General features: G+C 38.1%; 1 protein-coding gene across 2 annotated transcripts in view; it reads left to right on the top strand.

Moving 5' to 3' along the window:
• The first annotated feature begins 606 nt into the window (after nucleotides 1-606).
• The window catches only part of ankrd10b (ankyrin repeat domain 10b), a 37662-nt gene continuing 19556 nt past the window's right edge, over nucleotides 607-18712 (top strand). Inside the window, exons 1-3 of one of the 2 annotated variants that reach the window (XM_056251817.1) lie at nucleotides 607-944; nucleotides 3462-3614; nucleotides 12375-12466. In XM_056251817.1, the coding sequence (XP_056107792.1) occupies nucleotides 753-944; nucleotides 3462-3614; nucleotides 12375-12466 (437 nt within the window). In that variant the 5' untranslated portion in view covers nucleotides 607-752. The remainder of the gene's footprint in view (nucleotides 945-3461; nucleotides 3615-12374; nucleotides 12467-18712) is intronic. The other variant, XM_056251816.1, reaches the window with a different exon arrangement.

Raw genomic sequence — 18712 nt, forward strand, 5'->3', positions numbered from 1 at the left:
TGGTTTAGTTGCATGTAATAATGCATAATGTAAAGTTATTACTATAGTAACAACATGCAACATATGTAACAATGAAACTATAAAATAAAGTGTTCCCGTATTTTCTTATGGGAGATAAGTATTTCATTTTAGTAGGCTACTTTCAAAATATATATTTTTATGTGACGGTTCTGCCACATTGTTGCAACCGTGCTCTTCGCCACGCCACGTTCAGATTGCAAAGCGCATGCGTGACTCCATCCTCCGGATCCTCGAGGTCTCCCTTATCTGGTTTTGTGGTACGTTTATTTTGTAGTGAGCATGCGCAGTGTCAGTTCGAAGTCTCAAGGGATCCGTTTCTGGTTTTGAGGGTCGTTTAGTGGGCACGCGCAGGCCCCGTCCGGGTCTGAAACATTCCGTGTCTGGTTTTGTGTTAGGTTTAGATTGTAGTGGGCATGCGCAGCCTCGGTACGGAGTCTCAAGTGATCCGTTTCGGGCTTTGGTGTACGGTCATATTGTAGTGGGCATAGCTCCAGTCCTGAATCTAAAATGATCCGTTTTAGGTTTCGAGAGATTCCCAATGTGAAGTTTCGTTCCTTCAGCGAGCGCGCAGTGTGTGTATGTGAGCACGCTGTGCGTCTAGTCTCGCGTCGCCTCCCCCTTGTAAGCTCTTTGTTTGGGCGGTGCACTTAATAAGAGCAGACATCGTGTAAAGTCCACCATTTTTGAGACAATTCCTGTTTGCACGCATTTGTAAAGGCGAGTGTTCAGTAATGTCGGTGGGACTGGAGTCTGGGTTTTCTAGCGAGGAGGTGCTGAATATTCGCTTCCCTCTTCACCGGGCGTGCAGAGATGGAGATGTGGGCGCGCTGTGCTCGCTCCTCCAGTGCAGCGCAGACCAGCTCTCGGTGGAGGACTCCTTCTACGGGTGGACGCCTCTACACTGGGCTGCACACTTCGGCAAGGTACATCATCATCATGCACAGTTAAATTATCACCCAGCCACAATGTGGACAAATGTATTCGTTACTTCCCATAAAGATGTTAAGTTATTCGCGATGCTACCCAAACCGCGTCAGAAGCAGATCATTAATCCATGCAAATGTCATCGTGTTGGATCTGACGTGCGCTGACGATCTAGTTGAAAAGGCGGCAGTTTGGCTTGATCTTTCCTTTTCATTTGGTTTCCCATTTTACTGTGTCGTGATTATAACAGGCTTGTCTAGTGATTATAAACCCTTAGTGAATATAAAAGAGCAAGAAGCCAAGAATGATACGAAGACGAATGTTTTTTTTAACGCTGCCGTTAAAACCGTTACCGACCCTTTCGTATTTTGAAGACGTAGAAAAGAAATGCAGTTGTTACTGACGATGACATTCAAAAGAGCAGATATAACGCACCAAAAATGAATTGAATGCATTCCATATAAAATAAAATATCACACGAACTAAAATGTTGCATTGATTTATTCATTCATTTTATACTATATAGCTTATGACAAATAAATAACACTTTCATTTTACGTTGCCATATGAATAACCGGCCTCAGAAGAATATTTAGATAATTTCTGTTTGGACACGATGAAATATGGTTACACTGATTTAAAGGGATGGTTCACCCCAAAAATTACCAAGTTGTTCCAAACCTGCACGAGTTCCTTCAAAAGAAGATATTTTAAATAATGTTGTGAACCAGACAGTGGACGGTAACGTTACCCATTTACATTCATAGTTGGGGAAAAAATACAATGGAAGTCAATGCTACTGTCAACTGTCTGGTTAACAACATTTTTCAAAATATCTTCTTTTGTCTTCAACTGAAGAAACTCATACAGGTTTGGTTCAACTTGAGGGTGAATAAATGATGACATAAGTTTATGAATAAGTGTTTTTGATTCACATGGTCATACATGTCAGTATTCATACAGGTGTATTTTTAGATTGATACCTGTGGGTGTAGTCTTTTCTCAGGTAATGATGCTGAACTTCAGGTTCCCCTCACTTTCTGAATGGCTACATTATTCATGTAACTGATGCCTGATGTGTCGTGTTCTCAGATGTCTCAAAGTTACCCAACCAGATGAAGTATGAGAGACAGCAGGCTGATATAAACATCATCAACCCATCGGTTTATTTTTAGAAATGTGTTACTGAAAAGGGAAAACATTTTCTGCACGTTTATAGCTCCACAGGATGCATGCATGAACTTGCACCGCAATGTTTCAAGGCAGTGTCAGTGTGTATGAGCTTGATCAAAAGGGTTTTAGATTCCAGTTGAATTAAAGTGATGCCAAATCTGATATATGACTTCTAAAAGAGAGAATGAGGAAGCTATAAACTTCTCTGTTCTGGTGCCACTCCCACTTTCTCTGTGTTGTTTGCTTCATCTGGATGGGTGTAATGTCTTCTAAGCATGGGAGTGTCTAGAGTAGAATCGTTTTTAAGGCACTGCACTGTTGATTAGATGAATAACAGGAAGAGTCAGGGTGACATTTGAGATCTTGCAGGAACGAGGATCAAGGAATGTTGAAAACACAACAGTAACCATCTATCAAATGTACTAAATGGCTCCTTTGTCAAATGCAATTGTTTTCTTAGTCACGTGCGTTAAAGCAAGACCAATTATTATGTCTGATTTAGATGATTAACAGAGGTGTTGTTAAACCTATTGGAGAATAATGGACTCATTTCACAGACTGTGACATATGGTTATCGTGTTTTTATATTGTTTTACATGTTCATGCTCGAATATGAATATGCTCGGGTGAAAGTTGGCTCCTCAGAAGGCCAGAGAGGCTGCAGAGAAAACAACACAGATGGTGCATGGACACAAATAACGGTGTGCTAAACACAGTTTCGTACTGCGCTTTGTGTGTTCTGTTCTTAAACTCGTCTCCCTCGGATCAGATAAGTTATCTTCTCAGCTATCTTCTTACCTGTAGTAGTGAATGCAGTAACGGACAGCTGTCTTTTCTCATTCGACTGGTCAAAGCGATGATTGTGTTTAGAATATGTGGCCTATACAACGGCTAAGGGAGTGATGGCAAATTTGACATTTTTCTCTTCTGACCATCGTAATCAATCTCTAGCTAAATATTTGTTTCCACTTTTGTAAAGTCATAGAAATGTCATTGTGGATTTTTTTCTTTTGCTATTGGAGCAAATGGGAACGTAAAAATTATATTAGGTGTAGTTTTCGTTCACCACTATACAAGTTTACCCAACTTATGACGACTTCCACTACTGAGAACCCCGGAAATGTGAAGGGTCCATATACAAAACTACAGAAATTTCAGCAGTTTGTCTACATCTCATTTGTTATCATTAAATTGTTTTATGCATTTATGTATTGTATTTTCAATATCGGCATTACATCTGCTATCCTGCTCTATCGGTATCAATTACCATCAGCTATTGAAAAGCCCATATCAGTTGAGCACTATTTAAATGCACTTTTCCTTTGTCCTCTCCCATCACCCAGCTGGAGTGTGTAATGCGTCTGGTGCAGGTGGGATGTGGTGTGAACTCTGTGACCTCTCGGTTTGCCCAGACGCCTGCTCACATTGCTGCCTTTGGGGGTCATCCTCAGTGCTTGCTCTGGCTGCTGCAAGCTGGAGCTGATCTAAACAGACAGGTAAGACATCACTGTCTTATGAGGCGATATACGAGATGCATCGGCGTTCTAAGGCTAGGCCTATTTAAAACTGCAGCTATCAACGTGGAGTTATGTGAGAAAACCAAGCAGTAGTGTTGTCACGATCCTGGAATTTCCAACTTCCATACAATACCTTGAAAAATATCGATTTTCGATACCACAGGAAAAACTGTCATAAATACCGCCACACAGATCATTTGTTATTAACACATTTTTTGATAATTTGAACTATGCTATATTTGAACTAGCCTAAATTTACAAAAAAAAACAAATCTCAAACAACTTTTGTTTTTAATTCAAGAACATGAAGCTGTTTTTGCAACAACAACAAAAAAAAACTGTATGGCCTAACATTGAATTGTCATTTTACAATAAAATACATTAAAATTTGTTTGTAGTGTCATAGTAAAAACTATGATTTCTGTGGTCATAATTTTCTGTGGAAAAACTGGAATGATGTGACTTGGTTTCTTCTCATTTTTTTTATCAGTAATGTACATTAGGATGTTTAGTTTTATTTGTTTAATGTTTATTGCATTATTTTAGTGTGGTGTTTGTGTGTATGATCCTGTGTCTATATAGGAGTTTTGACCATGTTTTATGGACAGGCCGTTTATGATTTATCATGGTGGTTAACAGTACATTTAAGGTAAAAAAACAGATTTTGGTTGTTCGTAAGTTTGGTAGATTGGTATATTAAAGGCCCTGATTAGGGCTGGGCGATAAAACGGTATCGGTATTTATCGACGGTACACCATTGTCGGTAACGATATAAAAAAAAATTCTATATAGTGCTCGATATTTTGTACTTTTTAAATAACTTTTAATTTGTTTACGTAATTTAATTTCTACTATAAAGTGGCTCTACAGTATGTTCGTGTTTTTACTGGCGGACGTCTGACCTGACCACGACCTTTTTCGGATAGTTCGCTTTGGCAAGCTTGTTCAAACTCCAAACGAACTTCATTTTGGCCTGATTTTGTTTGAAATTGTCAAGTTCTTTATCCGATTTTGCTTTACTTATATGGGGGCCTAAACATTATAGCCTATCACTTAATGAAATTATTTGGTTATGAGTTCTAAAATAAAAAGGTACCAATATGCCATCCTGTAAAACCTGAAACATTGTCACTGTAGTTTTTAAGGTGAATTTCTGGCAACCGCTTCTGTAAATCTAACAAGATATCGAGTCCCAGCTTGATTTAAGACTGTAGTCATACCGTAAACCCCTACGGTTTCCCCATTTGAAAGTAGAGGTTTTTATGAAAATATGGCTTATACCAGACCCAATCAGCCTGAGTTTACTCGGTGCAGAGTTTTTTGCGGCCCTGGGCCCTTCAATCACGACTGTGGTTGTTTCGCTGTGTTCGTGTACTGCATCACTATTATGTTTTCCATATGTGCAGAATGTGGTAATCCCCGTCAGCATATGAGCACATTTCCGATTGTTCATGTATTCTCCACCCCAACCATTCATTGGTGTGTTACAGCAGAGAAATGAGATTACTAGGCCATTGTTACATAACCCGTGATGTGTTCTCCAAATATAGGCTAGTTTCACATCCCCGGTGGCTCAGACAGTTCAGCATTATTCATTTAAGGGCATGACCCTTCCCATCGACTGCTCTCTCACACAGTCTTGTCTTTTGATACCTCGATGAGTTTTGCACACATTCTTTTCCAGTGAATCATTTTTGCTGAAAGGGCTGGGTGAAGCTCAGCCACTCATTTAAGTGTTTACTGTAGCTCTCTGTCAAAGAGAAAAGTGTATTGCTCCTGCTGGGAGCGCCTTTGCTGCTCTGCCAGGATGATCCACCAGCTTCTAAATAAATGATGATGCTGGGTTGTGACGGAGAGATTGCACTTTCACTTCCAGCAAAATGGTGAATGCTGCCATATTCAGCAGCACTCTGGGTAGTCTACACACATTACATTTTATTTTAAGGTGACATTTACATGTTACTACATGACATGTACTTACTTTAGTAACAACAGTAAATACATGCATAATTTACTGTTATTACTACATGTACTTACTATAGTAATAACAGTAAATTATGCATGACTACAAGTAACTAACACTAAACCTAACCTTAACTGTATATTAAGTACATGTCGTTAATTGATGTGCTGTACTTCATTAAGTACAATGTATCTACCTCACCTTACAGTAAAGTGTAACCAAAATTGGCATAAAGCTGAAGAAAAATTACAAACAAACAATTAAAAATAAATAAATAAATAAATAAAAAATTAGAAATGTTGCCTTAGCAACTAGCTAAGAGGAGGACGGTTTGAAGTACAGTTGAAGTACTAAAATTACTAAAACTGAAAAGCTAAATAAAAAAAATCACATGACAAAATTACTAAAACTAACTAAAATGAAAGTGAATTAGCTCCTTTTATTAATAAACGCTATAAAGGTAATAATGAATAATGCTAAAATAACACTTTGCAGACATTTGCTTTATCTAATAGATCAGCTCAGCCTGTCACGATTATTAACATGATTGCAATTAGTTGAGTTAATTTAATCTAGATTATTTTGAGAACCACAATTGTCCCACATTTTAAGCAAAAGGCTGATTTCATAGCATTTCTATATTTGGACTGAAAGATTGAGTAGCATCCTCTGGAGAGTGTCGTTTCTCGCTGCACGCTGACATTCTGCTCTCACTTTATTTTAAGGTTCACATAATGTAGTAAGTTTTGCTGGTTATTTTTTGCTGTTTTGGTTATCAGACGACGAGTTAAAAAGTGAACTCTCTCTCTCCTCTCTCTCTCTCTCCTCTCTCTCACTCCTCTCTCTCTCTCTCTCTCTCTCTCTCCTCCTCTCCTCTCTCTTCTCTCTCTCTCTCTCTCTCTCTTCTCTCTCTCTCTCTGTCTGTCTCTTCTCTCTCTCTCTCGTCTCTGTCTGTCTTGTCTGTCTCTCTCTCTCTCTCTCTCTCTCTCTGTCTGTCTGTCTGTCTCTCTCTCTCTCTCTCTCTCTCTCTTCTCTGTCTGTCTGTCTCTCTCTCCTCTCTCTCTCTCTCTCTCTCTCTCTCTCTCTCTCTCTCTCTCTCTCTCTGTCTCTCTCTCTCTCTCTGTCTCTCTCTCTCTCTCTCTCTCTCTCTCTCTCTCTCTCTCTCTCTCTCTCTCTCTCTCTCTGAGCGGATGTTGGGAGTGAGTGTGAGCGGAGGCTGCGTGAGAGTGTGGTGCGAAACGAGTGAGTTTTTTCTGTCCTTTTCTGTCCTTTTTTCTCTTGCTGTGTTTGAGTACAACGGTTTTTTTTTTTTGAAGGAGTTTAAAGTTCGAGTTCTTGTGTAGGAAAGAAAGTCTTTGTGCGAGGTTATAAGCTGAGAACGCCGCCTGCCAGCGTTTGCTGGCCAGGTGCATTGCACACTGGCAATGGCGGCGCCGGCGGCTTTAGAGCGAGCGGCGTTTGACAGAATCTCACGCAGGCACGGAATTAAAATCGTGCCGGTGATGAATTGCTCGGTTGAAGAGTGCAGTCTCGCGGTTGGAAAGGCCGTCGGGTATGAGAGTATCATGTCAGCGTCACGATTGAGTAGTCCCGTCGTTATTTTTCTCGACAGTATAGAGAAAGTGACTAGTGTGGTTCAAAGTGGGGTGGTAATAAAAGATACTTTTACCCCGGTAATACCTTTGGTTCAGCCCAGCAAGGAAAGTTACACTGTCAAATGTCCCTCCCTTCATAAAGGATGAGATATTGTTGGCAGAATTATCAAGGCACGGAAAGGTAGTCTCTCAAATGAAAAAGATTCCTTTAGGCTGTAAATCGCCGTTATTAAAAACATGTTGAATGTTTTAGACGTCAGGTTCACATGATTTTGAAAAGTGAAATAGATGAACTCAGTGTGGCTTTTAAATTTAAGATTGATGGATTTGATTAGATCGTTTTTGTTTCATCTGAGACAATGAAGTGTTTTGGATGCGGACGAGAGGGCCACATAAGACGTGCGTGTCCAGAAAAGACTGATGGTGCTAATGTTGTCACTGCTGAGGATGGTGGTGAAGGTGTAGTGGAAGAGCAGGTACAGGATAATGTGATGGATGGTGAGAAAACACAAGAGAATGTGAGTGAACAGGTGAATGACATGGAGATAGAGGGGACAGATGGGGAAGTGCTTGTTGAATGTAGTCATGTGGTTGAGGCTGCAGAGGCTGTTTTAGAGGGAGGAGGAGTGACAGTGAACCAGTCAATGAGGAAAACAAATTCAAAACTCCTACTATCAAGAGGAAAAGGGCTAAGACAAAGATGGAAAGAGCCAGTCATTTTAGTGACAGTGATGTTAAACATGATGATAGTGAATACAGCACAGTGGATGATTCAGATGAGGCAACTGATAGTAAAAATAGAGGAAAACAGAGTGAATATTCGTTTGTGAAAATCAGGGCTTTTTTGCACAAAACTAAGAATATGAAAAACGTACATGTTGTGGATTCGTTTCCTGATCGGAGATTGTTTATTGAGGCAGTTGGAACACTAATGAGGGGTGAAGGAACTGAACAATTCACTGTGCAAGAAATTTACAGGCTTAAAAAGTTTGTCGCTAAATTGAGACAAGAGATACAAACAGAAAATGGTTTGAAACAACATAATTCCATGTGTTCCTTTATTTTAAGGAATATTTTGTGCCAGTTTTTTACACTTTTATTAATGAGTGCAATAAGGGTGGGCTCACTTAATATAAACGGTGCAAGAGATGTTCAGAAAAGGATGTTGCTGTATGAGTTAATAAAACAAAAGAATATAGATGTAATGTATGTACAGGAAACTCATAGCGACTGCATGAATGCAATTGATTGGAAAAGAGAATGGAGGGAGAAGTCTGCTAACACATATGAGTTCTAACAGAGGAGGAGGGGCTGTTTTATTTGCAAAAAGGTTTTTGCCTGTATCATGTCAGGTGGAAGAGGTAATAGCTGGCAGGCTCATGATAATACGGGCTACTTTTGAAAAGTGCAAGATGGTGTTTATAAATGTGTATGCCCCTACAAATGGTGTAGAACGAATTGGTTTTCTTAATAGTTTAAATACAACTTTACAGAGTTGTAAAACTGATGAATATGTGTTTTTGGGTGGAGACTTCAACTGCACAGAAAATGATATGTTGGACAGGAACCATGTTGAGCCTCATGCGGCTTCAAGCCGAGTTCTTCGTGAATTAATAGAGACACATAGTTTATGTGATTTATGGAGAGAATTTAATAGCAATGTGAAGCAGTATACGTGGTTCCATACAAGAGATAATTTTCTTTCCATGGCAAGACTTGATCGTTTTTATTGCTTTAAACACCATGTAAATGTTGTGAAGAAATGTGAAATTGTGCCAGTTGGTTTTACTGATCATTTCTTGGTTTCATGTCAGGTGTTTATTGCAAATGTTAAAGTTAAAAGTGCGTATTGGCATTTGAATACCTCTTTGTTGAGCGATTTGAATTTTTCTTTTGGAGTCAATTTAAATTAAGAAAGCAAGGTTTTAATGATTTGAGACAATGGTGGGACTATGGAAAAATCGAAATAAAAATGCTCTGTCAACAGTATGCTTTCAATGTTTCTCGAGACATCACTCGAGACATGAGACAATTGGAATCTGAAATTGTTAACTTACAAGCGTTGGCTGATGTTAAAAGAGAACCAAGACAAGCTGAGACATTAAAGTCCAAAAGGTCTCTTTTGGAAAATATGCTTGGTATAAAGGCACAAGGAGCTCTGATAAGGTCAAGGCAGCAGAATGTAACTGAAATGGACGCCCCAACTAAATTTTTCTTCAGCTTGGAGAAAAAGAATGGACAATGCAGATATATTCACTCTCTACGGTCAGAAAGTGGCCAGGATTTAACTGAAGCAAATGAAATAAGACGGAGAGCTGTAAGCTTCTACAACAAACTGTTCAAGAGTGAATATAAAGAGAATGTTCAGCTGTCTGCCGGTTTCCTTGAAGGATTGCCCAGTGTTGCTGAAGACTCAAAGGCACATCTGGAAAGACCCTTGTCCAATCAGGAACTTTTGAATGCCCTTAAAGATATGGAGGGTGGGAAGTCTCCTGGTATTGACGGACTCCCTGTGGAGTTTTATAAGGAGTTCTGGTCTGTGCTTGGTGAGGACTTATTAAGTGTTCTTAATGAGAGTCTGACAGAAGGCTCGTTGCCTTTGAGTTGCAGAAGAGCTGTTATAACACTGCTTCCTAAGAAGGGCAATCTACAGGAGATTAAGAACTGGCGTCCTATAAGCTTGTTATGTTCTGATATGAAGATTCTATCTAAGGCCTTGGCTAACAGACTGAAAGAAGTAATGGACCAAGTTGTTCATTTGGATCAGACGTATTGTGTGCCAGGTAGATACATTTTAGATAATATTCATCTAATAAGAGATGTTTTGGATGTTTCTGGTTTTTTGGGGGTGGATTTAGGGCTCATCTCGCTTGACCAGGAAAAAGCCTTTGACAGAATTGAACATCAGTATCTGTGGAAGGCTTTAGAGTCTTTTGGTTTTGGATCAAAATTTGTTAAAATGATTCGAGTGTTGTACCAGAGCATTGAAAGCATGCTGAAAGTCAATGGTGGTTTAAGCGCCCCGTTTAATATCAGTAGGGGTATAAGACAAGGGTGTGCACTATCAGGTATGTTAAACTCCCTAGCCATTGAACCTTTGCTAATTAAGCTAAGAAATAAAATTGTGGGGTTATCATTGCATTGCACAGAGTTACAGCATCAGGTGTCAGCATATGCTGACGATGTTATAATAATAGTTAATAGTCAAAAGGATATTGAAAACTTGGTGTCTGTGGTAAAGGACTTTGGTTTAATTTCATCTGCTAGAGTAAATTGGGAGAAGAGTGATGCTCTGGCAATTGGAAAATGGGAGGAGGGCTTACCAAAGTTACCTGGTGAGATGATATGGAAAAGGGGGGGTTTCAAATACTTGGGAGTATACCTTGGTGATGAAGCTGCACAACAGAAAAATTGGGAGGGAATTGTGGAAAAGATAGAGGGCAGACTTAAAAAATGGAAATGGATCCATCCACAAATGTCTTTTCGAGGAAGAGTGCTAGTCATTAATAATTTAGAAAATTACAGACAATTTTGGTAAATTTTTTCTGGGACAAACTACACTGGATTCCTCAAAGTGTGCTTTATTTGCCCAGAGAGGAGGGTGGGCAGGGCCTGGTACACCTGCAAAGTCGGCTAGCGACCTTCCGCTTACAATTTGTACAAAAGTTTTTGAAGGGATCTGCGGATCTGGTGTGGAGAATGATGGCCAAAACGATCTTACAAAGAGTAGAAGGTCTTGGCCTGGATGCTGCACTGTTTTTAATGGACCACAAGAACATTTGCCTTAATGGACTACCATCTTTCTATCGTGGACTTTTTAAAGTCTGGAGACTTTTTGTCATTCATAGACTGGAGAAAACAGACTCTTTGTTCTGGTTGCTTGAAGAACCCCTGGTTAAAGGAGCTAGGCTGGATGTAACAGGCGAGAGCATGATGGGTCTCACCCAGATACTGTGCACCTCCAAAAATGTTCAATTGAAGCATATCATTGATGTGGCCGGGCCTGAACTGAATGACATTAATGCGGTGGCTACTTTGCTGGGGCAGAGATCAACTCGCCAAACTGCAAAAATAATTGAACTTTGGAAGGGAAAATTAACAGATGATGATTTAAAGTTGTTAAAAGGATTTGAAGATGGGTCTGTAAGTTTGGATGAGACTGATTCCTTTCCAAAACTTGGTCTTACACCAGATTTTAAAGATGCAACAGGACCTTTATTGGATTTGAAAGTTTTAACGGATTTGGACTTGACCATGTTGGGGGGTAAATTGATGTACAAATGTTTTGTGAAAGTGTATAACAAAACAATGTTAGATAAAAGACCTGACACCGTGTGGAGAAGTAAACTTGCAATAGATGATGAAGTAAAACCAGTGTGGAGGGTGCTGTATAAACCACCATTGATAAAACGTGTTGGTGATTTACAGTGGAGAATCTTACATGGTGTTGTGGCAGTAAATGCTTTTATATCTGTTATCAACCCTAGTGTTGATGACAAGTGTATTTTTTGTGGGCACAGAGAGACTGTATTTCATTGCTATTCAGAATGTGAAAGATTGATGCCACTGTTTGATATATTAAGCCAGTTTTTTTTAAAGTGTGGAGAGGTATATACTCAAAGCACTTTTATTTTGGGAGCTGGCTATAGGCAGAATCAAAAGATAAAATGGCAGTTGATAAATTTTTTGGTAGGTCAAGCAAAACTTGCCACACTTATCACAAGAAGAAATACAATTGAGAATACACATGGTCAGGAGCTTTTGCCTGTTTTCAAAGCTTTTGTAAGATCTAGAATCACAATAGATTTTAGGTATTACAGAGCAATGAATGATGTGGGAACTTTTGTACAGCAGTGGTGTTACAATGATGCTATCTGTACAGTGGAGGAGGGAGAGTTGTGTTTTGATATTTTGTGGTGTTGACTTTTTGATGAATTGAAGTGACATGTAATAAAGTTGTTTTATAAAAATCAAAAATCTCTCTCTCTCTCTCTCTCTCTCTCTCTCTCTCTCTCTCTCTCTCTCTCTCTCTCTCTCTCTCTCTCTCTCTCTCTCTCTCTCTCTCTCTCTCTCTCTCTCTCTCTCTCTCTCTCTCTCTCTCTCTCTCTCTCTCTCTCTCTCTCTCTCTCTCTCTCTCTCTCTCTCTCTCTCTCTCTCTCTCTCTGTCTGTCTGTTTTGTAGGACTATGTTGGTGAAACCCCCCTCCACAAAGCGGCCCGTGCAGGCAGCATTGACTGCATTACCACCCTCCTGGTCCAGGGAGCCAAGGCAGAGTAAGTCATCTCTAACTGCTGTATCTCTCTCTCTGTCCCTTGCATCCATTCAAATGCCCCACGGGTGCCTCATTTAAGAAGGGCTCCATCAAAACTGAAATGTGGATTCTCTTGAATGTAGGGCTCTACATGTCATTTCTTCTGCTGCATGACAATACGGGCTGAATTATAGTTAGACCATCTTGAATTAAGATTTTATTAACCCTTTTCTGTAAAGACAAATGAGCCCCATTGTCCTGAGTGGGAGAAAACTGACTGGTTTTCAATCTCACATTTTCACTTGATTTTAAAACTTGCATGCATGAGTTATAAATAAAATAATTTGAACTATGTTTATATATAGCCTATGTTTATATTCTCTTTATTATGCTGTTAACTGTTAAAGATTTACGCCATGGAAGTGAGGCTGTTACAATTTGTACCTAAAAATGTTATCTGGCATTGGATGACATGCAACCAATATTAAAAAGACATAAATATTGAATAAATATGCATATATTAACAAGTTAAAGGGTTAGTTCACCCAAAAATGAAAATTCTGTCAGTATTTACTCACCCTCATGTTGTTCCAACCCCATAAGACCTTCGTTCATCTTCGGAACACGAATTAAGATATTTTTGATGAAATCTGAGAGCTGGATCACTCCTCCATAGGCTTCTTCAGGGATTGAACTTGCCGGCCTCGAAAAGTTATTAAAGACATCGTTAAAATAGTCCAAGTGACTACAGTGGCTCAATCTTAAGTTTATCAAACGACGAGAACACTTTTTGTGCGCAAAAAAAACAAAAATAACGACTTTATTTCAACTATTCATTTCCTTCTCTGTGGGCCTCGAGTCAGTTCACTAGTGTAATAGCGTAAGCTTCTGTTGTTATACGTCACATGCATCACGCACATGACCAGCGTCGGCCAATAGTGAGCCTACGTGTGACGTAGCTCTACGGAATCACACTACGTTAACTGACTAGAGGCCCAAAAAGAAGGAAATGAATAGTTGAAATAAAGTCGTTATTTATGTTTGTTTTTGCGCACAAAAAGTATTCTCGTCGCATGATATACTTTAGATTGAGCCACTGTAGTCACTCGGACTATTTTAACGATGTCTTTAATAACTTTTCGAGGCCGGCAAGTTTCAATCTCTGAAGAAGCCTATGGACTAGTATGAAGGAGTGATCCAGCTCTCAGATTTCATCAAAAATATCTTAATTCGTGTTCCGAAGATGAACGAAGGTCTTACGGGGTTGGAACAACATGAGGGTGAGTAAATACTGACAGAATTTTCATTTTTGGGTGAACTAACCCTTTAACAACATTGTAAACCAGTCAGATCTGTTAGTCAGATTTTTCTGCTGATTATTTTGGATTTTATAATGATTTGAAAGCTTTTTAATATGTGAGGGAAATTGATTTTAAGTTTATGAAAAATGGTAAAGTCTTGGACAATACAAGTCTGTATATTGCTACTATAAAAAAAAATCCCCCCTACAGTGTTTTTGGATGACGAGTGTTTATTAGATATTTTTCACTAAAGTTTGTGTTAACAGAGTAACAAAACATGTAAACCTTTAAAGAGATAGTTCACCCAAAAATGACAATTCTGTCATTAATTACTCACCCTCATGTCGTTCCAAACGCGTAAGACTTTCGTTCATCTTCGGAACACAAATAAAAATATTTTTAATGAAATTGAGAGCTTACAAGCCCCAGAAATGTAGTATTTGATTTGATTTACTTTATTAATCCACAGGGGGAAATTTATGTGTCACAACAGCATAGAAATACAATGAATAAATAAACAACAACAAACAACATACACAACATCATTAAAGTAATCCATGTGTAACTCCAGTGTTTAACCTAAATTTTATGAAGCGATGTAAGTGCTTTGTTTGCGCAAAAAACATAATTTGCCACTTTATTTACAAAATATTAATCTCCGACGCACGTTCAACGCAACAACGTCTGCTCTTGTGTCAACACAACACGAATGCGTCGGGGTGCTCTTGTGAATGCGTGTTGGTAAATTGTCTTTTTGCACAAACAATGCACTCGCATCGCTTCGTAAAATTGAGGTTAAACCACTGGAGTCACATGGATTACTTTAATAATGTCTTCACTACCTTTCTGGGGTTAAAAAGTGGTAGTTGCTTAGGCTGTAATTGGAGGGATAGAAACCTCTCAGATTTTATTAAAAAGATCTTCATTTGTGTTCTGAAAATTAACGAAAGTCTTACGGGTTTGGAACGACATGAGTGAGTGATTATTCACAGAATTGACAAAGTTTTGGGTGAACTGACCCTTTAATGAATTGCCATGAACTAACAATTTCTACAGCATTTAATTAGTTAATTTATAAATGTATATTTTTGTTTATTGATGTTTGTTCATAATACATTATGGATAAAACAAAAATGTATTAACATTTATCCAAGATTACTACATGCTGTTCTTGTTAGTTCATGATGCCTAATGGATTAACTGATTTTAACAAATTGAACCCTACTGTTATGTATCACTATACACAGTTTAGTACAGCTTTCGTCCATTGTGCTAGACCAGGGTTGCCCAATCCTGTTCCTGGAGATCTTCCTGCAAAGTTCAGGTCCAACCCTGATCAAACACAACTGAAGCAGCTAATTAAGATATTCAGGAGCAAGATCAGGGTTGGAACTGAATATATCAAGATTCAATTATTTTTTTGTCATTAAAGCTGAAAATGTGATTTTGAAAAGTGACCTAAATACACTCAATCCATTTTGAAATGTATTTTGATGGAGCTCTTCTGAAATATTTGACCAGATTTGGTGTTATTGGCTTGATTTTGCCTAAATGTGAAATGTATTCTGAATTTAGTAATTTGATGATCTCTATCATGTCTTCTATAATCCCCTGTGAAGTGCGGAGGTACAGTAATATCCTTTTTGTTTTCTTCACTTTTTGATTTTAAATGTGTTGTCATAACAAGGTTGCAAACCGTTGCACATTTCCTCATAGCTCAAAAGCGAACAACAACTGTTGCTATTTTAATTGTCCTGAGAAGGATTTTTTTTCCTTGTTGGGAGATGAGATGAAATAAAGTGTGAGAGCCCCTATAGTATCAAGGATGAATTGAGCTCCATTCACAATGTCTCTGCAGTGTCATTATTTGGCTAATAAATGCATTTTATTGCATTTGATATTTTCTTAGGTTTTCCTAGAATTCTAAAGGCCCGTTCACACCTATAACGATAACTACATTAGCGTCCACACCAACGTACGATAATGTCCTGTTTACTATAAGCACGCGCTGCAGTTTTGTTGTCTGCTACTTAAAATGCTCGATCTCTTTAAAGCAGGATGGATTATGATTGGCTGTCAATGTTTTTATCATTCATCAGCTGGAAAATTGTTCTTAAAGTGATTAGAACGATACATTTTTTTTTTCTCTGATCTGTTATCGTTATAGTTGTGGTGCGGACTATTCTTTTATTTTTAAGACACTTTTTAAACTATATCTTTATCGTTATTTAAAATAATAAAATATTTTCTTTTCAAATTTAAATTGTCATCATTTACTCACCCTTATGTTGTTGCAAACCTGTTCTGCTGAACACAAAAGAAGATAATTTGAAGAATGTTGGTAACCAAATGGTTGGAGTAGTATAGAAAAAAAATACTATGGAAGTCAATGTGGCCCATCAACTGTTTGGTTACCCGACATTCTTCAAAATATCTTCTTCTTTCTCATACTGGTTTGGAACAATTTGAGGGTGAGTAAATGATGACAGAATTTATTTTTGGGTGTATTCTTCTGTATTTGTGTGAAAACACTGTATTATATTTTAAAAGAAAATAAATGGTAGCTGCAAATCTATGCCGATAGTGTTCATCATCCAATCCTGAAGAGTTTATTTCCAACCTGCTGCAACATACCTGTTTGAAAGTTTCTAGTTATCCTGATAAGCTGGTTCTGGTGTTTGTTATTAGGGTTGGAGCTAAACTAAGCAGAAAAGCCTAGGAGCAGTATTGGACACCACTGACAGTCATATGCCTTAGACATGTGTAGATCTACTTCACATTCTCTTCACCAACACCTTGTTCAGCATTTAGATGTTAGTATATGGCTGTAGTTTGACCTGCTCATACAGCATTTTTTATAAAACCCGCAGTTGACTTTGCAGAGGGATTTTGATGGAAGCTCATACATGATCTTGATCGTTTGTCTACAGATCTCCAGAGTTTTGCAACAAGGCTCTCGTACTAAGATTTGGTTTTGGAAGTATAACCTACTGTATATTAAGAATTGTCACTTGAATGAAAAATGCATCGCACACATTCAATGGTGCAGGAGTGTCCTTGTTGCTCATTCTGGAGAAATACAACGGTTGAATCTTAACAGACTCTCACCATTTCATATCTCTTGACAATGAAAAATGCCACTTGGGAATTTAAGGCATACTTTAATGATGATAGTGGACATAATGAATAACTGGAAATGATCTGTTCTTCCACAGAGGCACATCTATACATCAAAACAACCTTTCTATTACTGACTGAAACGTTTTAATACATTTTGGCTCAATTTGAAGTTGAAATTGAAAATCTGTTCATTGTCATTTTACACTACCAGATCATGAAATTGCAAAATAGTCTAAAATCTATTGTGCTTGATTGGTTCGTAATATATGTGTATTTATGCTATTTACATGTGTTTTCTATGCTCAAACTAGCGTTAGTTGACTCAAACAAAGTCCTATTTTGTAAAACAAAGTATGATGTGTTTTGTGGAACAGCGGTCATCTTAGTAGTGTTTCTTGCAGGCATTTGGTCTAAAGAGCACATGTCTGCAGAAAGCACTACAACAGCAAATTTGATCTGCAGATGTTGTGCTCCTCTTTTGAATGCCATATGGTTATTTTCAGAAAAGTGTTAACATACATTAATATAATTTATAACAATAGTCTATGCCATTTCATTAAAACTGGTGATACTTTACTATTAACTTTAATTTGTTAACAGTTGCATTTTGTATCATGAACTAAAATTATTAATTTATTCATCTATGTTAAGGATAATTTGTAAATGTACTATTGTTAATTCATGTTTATACCATGGTCTGTCTGAATATTCGATTTTGATTGGCTGGAAGACAGACTGTTCCAAGTCAGTTTATTCAGCGTTGAAGCACACTCACATACGTCACTCGCGCACAGAGACCAGAGATCACACTGCACACAGAAACGTTCAGGACCACAGAAACTGATGAACGCTGCCCCGCGACTTTTATTAATAAAATAGCTGCATTACTTAATGGCTACATTATATTTCTCAGCAACGGGGGTACAGGGCTCCAGACTAACTTTTCCACTGGTTGCACTGGTGCTACCAACTTTCTCAGTTGGTCGCACCAGCATATGATTTGGTCGCACCTTTTTTTTCTTTTTTTTTGCTACATGCCATGGGATTAATCAATGCATGCTGAGCTGATGAATTGTGGTTTTAATGGACCAAGGTTAGCAAAGGCTTTCTGGGTTGCAGCATAAATAGCCTGCCTGTAATATATTATATAAAAACACATGTAATATATGGTAATTATCATTGCCAAATTTCAGGATTTTCATGGATTTTGGACAGTAATTTTAATCTGTAATTTTAAGCATTTTACATTTGAATTATACAATCTATATATTTACATTTGAATTATATTATATCTATCTATTATCATCTTTCTGTCTATTATCATCTTTCTATCTTTTAAAAATCATTAAACATTCAAATGTATGCATTACATTTTAAAATATTAAATACGCTGATACAGATTTTCGTTATCAAAGTTTATAGTTGTAACAAAAATCAGAAATCTCACACCTTACCTTCTGCATTTTATAATCATTTCCTTTTCCTCTGTGGAGTGATTACTCTCATCTAACCGCTGAAAAGACGTAGGAAGGGGCTCGGTGTTTCGTGAGACCTTTTCATTTTTATATGCCTTAATTCCTGAATTCCTAATTGGCGCGTTTCACCATCAGTGTGCAATGCGCGTGACGTGTACGTTCGTCAATAAATAAACTGCACGTGTCTTGCGGAAGAACACTGTAGCCGGAGCTCCTTCTCTCCGTTAATGTCTATGGCGAGTCACGCAGGCACTGGGCAACTCCGCAACCGAGCCGAGCCTGGGATAAAATAGTCAGAATATAAACACTTATTATAGGCGTACCGTAGTGATTCCGGATAAATCAAAAACACGGTTTTGATAATGTATTTAT

The sequence above is a fragment of the Rhinichthys klamathensis genome, unplaced genomic scaffold (genome assembly GCF_029890125.1).
Source record: "Rhinichthys klamathensis goyatoka isolate OS25496 unplaced genomic scaffold, OSU_Roscu_1.1 h1tg000090l_1, whole genome shotgun sequence".
Lineage (NCBI taxonomy): Eukaryota > Metazoa > Chordata > Actinopteri > Cypriniformes > Leuciscidae > Rhinichthys > Rhinichthys klamathensis.